This window comes from Mus pahari, chromosome 1 (assembly GCF_900095145.1).
Source record: "Mus pahari chromosome 1, PAHARI_EIJ_v1.1, whole genome shotgun sequence".
Lineage (NCBI taxonomy): Eukaryota > Metazoa > Chordata > Mammalia > Rodentia > Muridae > Mus > Mus pahari.
Genome location: NC_034590.1, coordinates 152,659,079 through 152,668,096, shown reverse-complemented (window position 1 = coordinate 152,668,096; position 9,018 = coordinate 152,659,079). Strand labels below are relative to the sequence as shown.

Below are 9,018 nucleotides of genomic sequence, written 5' to 3'. Positions count from 1 at the left end.
AGGAAGGAAGAAAGAAAGAAAGAAAGAAAGAAAGAAAGAAAGAAAGAAAGAAAGAAAGAAAGAAAGAAAGAAAGAAAGAAAGAAAGAAAGAAAGAAAACAGAAGGTAGATCTGAGTGTTAAAACCATTCTGCTTGGAGATGGCAAACTTAACCCGGAAGTCATTTGGACTCCAGGCCGGCCTTTTTGAGCTCCTTCTGTTGATAGTAAGAACTTCTGCCTGGTATTAGGCTCATCTTACACTAAAACTAGCCCTTTGTATTTTCTTTGTGCTTATACTTATATCTGCCTTTAACAAACATATTTATAAAGAGAATGGGTCATATATGTTAGTCTTTGTGAGGAAGGACTGAATTAGCACTTAATGATGTTTGAGTTCTTGGAAAAACAGATTTGATTGTTTTTTTTAACTAATTAATTTTGAGATCTGTGATTCTTTTAATTTGAGAATGACAAATTTTTGCACTTGGATTTAGTTGAAGATGGATAGAGATGAAACCCTGTGGTGTTTTTATTTTCACTGTTGAGATGTGTTTTACATTAATTCATTTACTTCTGCAGCCACTTATGGAAATGAGCACAGGTGTTTGAACAGATGCTGCATATTGCAAAACTAGTAGACTGAAGTATGGAAGGCGTTAATAAATTGTAAATATTTCTATTTTGCAGCAAATTAAACTGTCATTTATTTTAATATTTTTCTTTTCAACTGGGCATATTTAAATTTTTTATTATTATTATTGATTTACTCAGCATGAAGGTTGGTTTAATTCTTTAGATACCATTACTGGGAAGAAGTTAGATTGTCAGGCTGACATAAGGTTGCCTTGTGGACCAGTAGATACTTTTAAAAATAACTTTTACAGAAAAAAAGTAAGTCTTAGCATGTTATGTCATTTAAAATAGTAGCATTTAATACAAACTATCCTACTTGAACTTTATTTCTAATAAGTATGTGTGTGTTTGTTTTTAAACAGAATATCCCATTTCATATGATGGAACTGCTTTACAGAGTTATAAATAGAATTTTAGTTCCGACTTGCCATTGGTGCCAAAGAAATGAAAAGTGTTTGTTTAGATTGTATTGCAAATTCAACTGTAGACTAGACAGAAGTAGACCCAACTTGGTATGGTTTCAGTTTACCTTTGACTGGGAATTCTTTTATGGTTTCCTGCAATCCAGGATGGGATGTTTTTCTGTTTGTGTTAAGTAGATCTGAGGGGACAGACTCCATGTTTTTTCTGGTTTTAATTTATAATACATATGTTTATGCCTTTGCAGGAGGGGATCGATGCTCAGCACAGCCATATTTGTCTATGCTGCTACGTCTCCAGTGAACGGGTACTTTGGAGGAAGTCTGTATGCTAGACAAGGAGGTAACTAATGCAGGAGGTGGTACTCTTGCATCTTTACTTATTGGTGCTATTCTTCTACTGTGAAGTATTTGAAATTTTAAATGGGCAGTATAGGTTGTACAGATAGTAAAGGCCCTTGTTACACCATGTGTACAACCTCTATCAAATCTGTTATGCTTTCTAGATTATTTTTATGTAAACTTTGTGCTTTATTTCCTAAAATTATGATTATGAATAATTAATAAATCTTCTCCATTGTGAAGTTAGCCCCAAAGAATATGTACAAGAGTATTTCTAAAATTATCGATGTTATGTTTCTTTGAGGTACCTAGCTCCCTAGATGTGCTCCAGGTGAGCCTGCCTTATATTCATCCTTAAAGTTATATTTCATGGGTGAATATAAAAGTATGTTTAATGGCAATGGCTAAAGCTTGTAGGCAGTGGTAGGAGATTAGAAAACAGTATTCATCAAAGGATTCCTCATGAAGATTTTGTGTCATAGTTTCTCAGGTGAAAGTTCCTTCATTCTAGACCTGTAATATTGAGGGTCAGAAATGTACTTGCATTGATAAGTATGCATATTTTCACTTATGAATGAAAGGTTTTTGAAAGACCTTGTCTACTGTGATTTTTTTCACAGCCTACTTAAGCATTGTCAGCATTAGGTGACTTTGCCTTGCATTATATTGTCTGTCTGTGTATCTGTGTCTGAATATATTTAGCGATCTACTAAAAGGAGGGTTGGTCTGGGCACAGTGGCACATATCTATAATCCCAGTACTTTCGAGGCTGAATCAGCAGGATTTCCTCAAATTCAAGACTAGCTGAGGCCAGGAAATTGTTATAGGTGGTAGGAAATCAAAGCGTAGGATCATTTAACATCCTCCTGAATGGCCATGTTACCATTGCCTATTTTGTAGATTTTACTAGATATAATGTGATCAATGCCTTTGATTTAGGCAGTTCTTTCCATGGCCTGTAGAATATTATTATCTATTCCTGACTGTTTTATTTAGATGTTCAAACTCTTAAGTCTATCATGAGACGTAGGAGATAAGTGCTGACATACAGAATAATATCCAAAGAAGTGAGGGCGCTTAATGTAATGTAACTTGTCCTACTGGAAACTAGTTAGGCCAAACTGTTTTGCTTATGATTCTGAAGTCTCCACAGCAGAAACAACTTTGTTTAAAGTAGGAAATGTATTTATGTCTGTCTATGAGTCAGATTTTTGTCTGATTGTAAGCTAAGAACACTTTGTCACACTTCCTTGTACTGTACCTGTTCTTAAATGTTGACAAGCTCAGGACTAGGAATGTTAGATCTAGCAAAGTGTAATTTAAAGATCATGCTCTGATTGAGACTGTGTGCTGATAGTTTTGTCTGAACAATCCCTAATAATTCAGGTGAATAAAGAAGTCAGCTCAGAGAGTTGAGAATATTTCATGGATCTCAGGTCTGCATTATAGTGCAGCTTCAGATCTTTTCAGTGACCCCAGCATACAGAATACAGAATAGTGTTCTAGATCCAGTCTGAACCTGGGGATAACCTGGAGCCTCCCAGGTGTGAGGAGCAGTAGGACACTAACACAGATGTCTGAGCAACTGATTGTATTGGGTGAGACACGTGGGGAGGAGGGACCTATAGTAGATACAGAATTTCATTTGTATGTGTCTGCACCCGAGAGGATAAAGCAATGCACAGGGAAGATTGTGAAGTGTCAGGATGGATTGGAATTTAAAAAGTTGAACAAATGTTTCACGTTAGTTGTCATCCCTATAATTAATTACTTCAAATGCTGGACATTGAAAAGGAAGGATTCGTGAAACATCTGTAAAAAAGAACTGTAAAAATGAACTAGAAGAGAAAGTTCAGAATTAGTTTCTTTGGAGGAATGTTAAGATTTGTGGTGGTAACTCTACCACCAAGCATTAAAAATCTGTGACAGAATTTGAATTAGAAAAAGTTAGCTTTATATTTAAACCGTAACAAATGACATACAAAAGGTCAGGACAGTTCAATGGCAGAATCAAGACAATGCCATCAGAGTCTCGTATGACAGATCAGTGCTCTCACTGCGTACAGCCACTTTATAAATCAAGACAACGCCATCGGAGTCTCGTATGACAGATCAGTGCTCTCACTGCGTACAGCCACTTTATAAACCGAAGAGTTGGATTGCTCTTTACTAGATAATTGATTGAAATAATTATTTGCATATCAGGTTTAATAACCTTTGCATTAAATTTTTAAGTTTATAATATGGAACTACATAATATATTTTAAACATTATTGCATGTTTGTCTGTGTAGCTCAAATTTTTTATAGCATCTCTTTTCTTTCAGGAAGGAGATGGATAAAGCAGATGTTTATTGGGGCATTCCTTATCCCAGCTATGGTGTGTGGCACTGCATTCTTCATCAACTTTATAGCCATTTATTACCATGCCTCTAGAGCCATTCCTTTTGGAACAATGGTAAGTTACTTGAACTTTAATTTTAAACAGTGCTTACAACCATTCTAATGCAAGGCCTTCTGCCTCTCCAGAGTCCCCTCCTATTGGGTGTTCTGAAGTTTCAACCAGTCCCTGTTGAGTCTCAGAAAGTTTTTGCTAGGCTCCAAAAACTATTGGTTACATATAAACATAAGGTTCCCTACATTTTCTTGATTCTGTTGATTTTTAAGCCCGGTGGTGGTGCACACCTTTAAGCCCAGCTCTTGGGAGGTAGAAGCAGTGGATCTCTGAGTTTGAGACCAGTCTGGTCTACAAAGTGAATTCTAGGACAATGTGGGCTACACAGGGAAACCCTGTCACAAAACAAACAAACAAAAACAAAAGTCGATATCATAACTTGTATTAAAAATGGGAGAGAACTAATGAATGAGTATATTTTAGAGGAAAAAAAACCACACACACCAAGAAGCATGAGTGTTGTATTAGAGTGGTCAGTGTCCTGAGGTCCTTTTTTGTTTCTATGATAAAATACTGACCAAAACCAAGAAAAGAGTCTATTTTACTTAAAGTTTACTTAAAGTTAAACCCATCATTAGGAAAGCCAGGGCAGGCAGGGTTTCAAGGTAACAGTCTGAGGAGGCAGCAAGCATGGAGGAGTGCTGCTTCCTGACTTGCTTCTGGGCTCACTGACTGCCTACAGTGGGCGGAGCACTGCAACTTCAGTGTCCCACAGGTATGCCTGCAGGTCAGTCTGATGGTTATAGTTCTTCAATTGGGATTCCTCTCAAATGTGTTAAGTGAACAACTGAAGCTAACAGTGACGTTCTACCCCTTACCACCTTTGACACGTGAACATATATCACTTTAAGTCATAACCTTTCCCTTCTTGTTCCCCAAGATTTATACTATTAAAGCCCAATGTCTCTTTTAAAATCGAGTCTCTTTAGCTGTAGGCTCCCATAAAATCAAAACCATGTTATATACTTTCCAAAAACGAGAGAACCAGGGCATAGGAACAATCAGATTAAAGTAACCCCCCCCCCCGCAAAATCTAACAGTATAAATTAAATATTGTAACTTAGTGTCCAGAATCTGAGACTGATCTGGACTCTAGAGGGATTAGGCAGCTCCAAACTGGAAAGCTCTCCCTGTCCCAGCACACACAGCTTATGGTCTGTTCCTACTTGCTGATTGCTTGCTTCTGTGATGTCTCCAGTATGCTGAACACTGAAGCTGAGTCTTCTTCCTTCACTAGTGGCCTCTGCAGCCTCTTCAGGGACTTTAACCCTGCCACATGGTGTTAAGACTCAGTCTCTCTCCATGACCCCTTCACTCCTTCAATAATTTGCTACCAGTATTGCTAGTAGATTATTATTCCATTAGTGGGTTGATACATTGATTATATCAGAGCCCTCATGATCAAGGTAACTGGATTAAATGCCATTATTTATCCCTACCAGCTAGGATTCAACCACAAGAGCCTCTTTGGGGGTAAATGGTTCATAGCACTTGAGAATGGGGACAGGACAGGTTTACCAGGGTGTTTTGAGAAAGGATTGTAGATACGAAATCTTGTGTGTCCTGTTAAGCCTCATATACTGAATTTGGAATTACAGGTTTTCAAAGAACCATAGTTGTAGTTTAAGAATTGCAGGGTATCATGGGAGCTACTCACCTTTCTACTCTAAACAATGTTCACTTCAGCGTGCACCCATAAATCCTGAGTTCTCCTGGTTTTGTCTGTGAGGCAGTAGAACAGGTGGTAAGGGTGATAGGTGGTTTGTGTTGATTTGTCATTTTGAGGCCCGTTTTAGCTGAGCATGGGAATCTTGAACATAGAAATATTCATAAGCTTTAGAAATCAGGTTTCACAAACATATAGGATGATGTCCTCCCATGGTTACTTGAACAATAACTGGAAAAAATTACTTGAGGACTTAAATTCTAATATGGGAAATTCATGATACATAATCAGAAATTACCACAGTAAGGAGATGAAGGCCAAATTAATGGTACTTTATAATAAGGACTATAAAGCTGCCTCTCAGACGTAGTTAGCATACAGAATGCCCAAGTGTAATACGTACCCAGTAGTGAGGACATGTGGAAACATGCTGGCTGACTGTGGGTAAAGACCAGGTAAACACATGCATTTTATAGAGAGACTCATAAGAAAGCCTCAGAATATGGAGCAGATAAGATAGTTCTTTCTTCCTCCTTTTCTTTTTCATCAAATAACTTTCACACAAGAAAAGGCAAAGGAAACATCCGATGAGCAGGAAGTTAAGCTAAAGCCAGGCCGTGGACTTGACTGTGTGGAGTGCCCAAGTGTCTTGGCTTGTGTGCACGTTTTCTCAGAGAGCGTATCGTACAGCAGGAAGTTCATGAAACTGGACCCAGATTTCCTTTTCTAGGGGAAAAGGAAGAAAGTAGATTCCACTTTACAGAACGAAATGGATTTATATTGATGAGGCACAAGATTTTAGAACTGGTATTAATTTTTTTAAAGAATGGAGAAGTGGGTAATGAGCTCTGTGAGCTAGTACAAATTCATTAAAGCAAAATGGTTAGAACACCATCATTTCCCCATTTGAGTTGGTTTTAGAAGCCTAGAAGAACACAATGACATAAAATAAACAGTGGCATCCTGTTGGACAAGATGAAGAAATGTGGCCAGAGTCCTAGAAAAGGCTCTGAGTGCACAGAGTGGAGCATTGGGATCTTACAGTGCAGTACGCACTGTGCTTTAAGTCGAATCTGAGGAACAGTTTGCTGCAGAATGCTGAAGACATCATCTAAGGAGATTGGCTCTGATGGGGGCAGCGTGTTTTGTAGTTCACATTGTTTTCATAATCATTATCCTGGTTGGTTTTCAAAGGAACTAAGTAGAAATTGCGGGCCCAGTTACTTCTTGCGTGGAGTAACGCTCCCAAGGCTTTATACACGGACCACACTGTCAGTGGTGCGGGTGGAGTCTGTCCACTGGGTTTGCTGCGGGTGCTTTTCTCCCTTTCTGTCAAAGCGAGTTTCTCCAAGTGGTGCACAGCCATGCTTGTAGGCAAATCCCCCATACACATACAATTTAAAAGAAAGATTCCACTTGTTCCGCACTAATTCCAGCACTTGGTGCAGTTAGTCCTCTGACATGTAGCCATCCAGTCAGGGTACAGCAATCCTAGAGTTCATTTCTCAGCGTGCTTGAGTGACATTGAAGGCTTTGTGGGGGAGGATTGCTTATTTGTGTATACATCTTCTTTAATGGATATTGAAGTCTTTTGTGCTTCTATTTTATCTCCCCCCACCCCCACCCCCACCCCCCCATTTTCTTTCCCCAGACAGGGTCTGGGTAGAACTTAAAATGTAGGCCAGGCTGGCCTTGAACTCGCAGAAATCCATCTGCTTCCCAAGTGCTGGGATTAAAGGTGCGCAGCACCACACCTGGCCTTATTTTTTACATTTTTTTTTTACATTTGTGTATGTGTGTGTGTGTGTGTGTGTGTGTGTGTGTGTGTGTGTGTGTGTGTGCAAGTGTGGTAGAGAGGGGAGCATGGCCCTTCACCGTGTAGGCTCCAGGAATCAAATGTGGTCGTCAGATTTGGCAGCAGGCACCTTTTACCCACTGAACCACCTGCCCTTATTATTTTAGTGGGTATGTCTTATTAGATGAGAGGAGTATTTTATACATTGGAGATAGAAGTCCTTTGTCTTAAAAGTGTTTTGCAGCAGTAGTCTCAGTAATATTCTTCTATGTTATGTCTTGCCTTTTAATTTTCTCAAGAGTTTCTGTTTAAGGGCAAAAAAAATCACTAAATTTGAAGAGCAGTATATTGATAATTTTTTCTAGTTTGACCTTATAATTATCCGTAGGTGAGTTAAGAGGCATTGTTTTTCTAATCCATCCTGTTTAGATGTCACTTCTTCCCCAAATAAAGGTACAGAGAGATTCCATGCAGACTCAGTCAGAAAGTCCGTTTTAGAAATCAGTACAATGCAAAGGTTATTAAGAAACCAAATCAACTTTGGAAAAAGTGTCATTCCAAAATGTATAACAGTTATAGCAACCAAGATTCTGTGGTTAGAATACAATTTGCAGGAATTGGTTTTCTCTTGCCATGTGGTTCCTGGGAGCAGAACTCTTGGTGACAGGTACCTATTGAGTCATTTCATTGGCCCCTTTTTAATAAATTTAATTGTTTATTTAGAGACAGGTCCTCTCTTCATACATAGAGTCACTGCTGGCCTTGAACTCCCAATCTCTTGACTCTACCAACTAAGTGCTAGGATTAGAGCTACCCACCACCACACATGTCTAAATTAGTTCTTAAGTCTTAGTTGCTTTCTTACATTTCCCCCTATATATTTTTAAGTTGCTTATGAATAAAGATTTACTTCTTTTCCACCTCTTCTTCTCTCTCACTTTCTCATCCTACTGACCAAACCTCTGGTACAATATTGGGTAGACATGGCCGGTGCAGATTGTTGCCAGGCTGGGAGGGCATTCAGCTCTGTGCCCTTAAGGAAGCCCTTGCTTGTCTTAGATGCCCTTCATCAGGTAATAGAGCCCTGCTGTTCCTGGGTAGTCAGGAGTTTCTGTTGGAAATGAATATTGGGTTTTGCAGTAGCTTTTCCCTGCAGTTTTGGAGATGCAGTCTTAAGTTAGTCCTATATTTCTTTAATAAAGCTCCTGTATGTCTCTATGTCTCTACGAGAAGTACTGGTCTGCAGCTTTCTTAAAATGCTTTTTCTAATGAGGTTAGCTTTCTGAGGCACATTTTTCATTTCAAGTCTACATCTTTTTATAGAACTGAAGTAACTCAAGAAACAATGGAGAGTTATAAGCTAGCATGTTGAAACTCTGTGGACAGTAAACAGGTTTCTCAGATCTTTGAGTTGGTAGTACCCGTACTATGGGATCCATTGGTTGGAATGCTTGATTTGAGACTTCTGATTTTTAATAAAGTTATAAAATATGAGTTAGAAATGTGGTTATAGAAATCATCTGCTGTGAGCAGGGGCCAAAGAAATACTGGCACACAGTAATGGCTGCCAGTGATACATTTCTCCGGTGGTGACCACTGACATTCTAGCAGCTGGTGACAGAGGCAGGATGATATAAAGTCAAGGCCAGCCTGGGCTATGAAGCTCCACACTCCCCCTTCACTCACACACACACACACACACACACACACACACACACACACACACACA

At 38.9% G+C, this 9,018-nt stretch overlaps 1 protein-coding gene across 1 annotated transcript in view; it reads left to right on the top strand.

The window, feature by feature from the left end:
• Tm9sf3 (transmembrane 9 superfamily member 3) overlaps positions 1 to 9,018 on the top strand; it is a 55,022-nt gene that overhangs the window by 32,504 nt on the left and 13,500 nt on the right. Inside the window, exons 8-9 of the mRNA XM_021191649.2 lie at positions 1,281 to 1,375; positions 3,701 to 3,831. Of these exons, the coding sequence (XP_021047308.1) occupies positions 1,281 to 1,375; positions 3,701 to 3,831 (226 nt within the window). The remainder of the gene's footprint in view (positions 1 to 1,280; positions 1,376 to 3,700; positions 3,832 to 9,018) is intronic.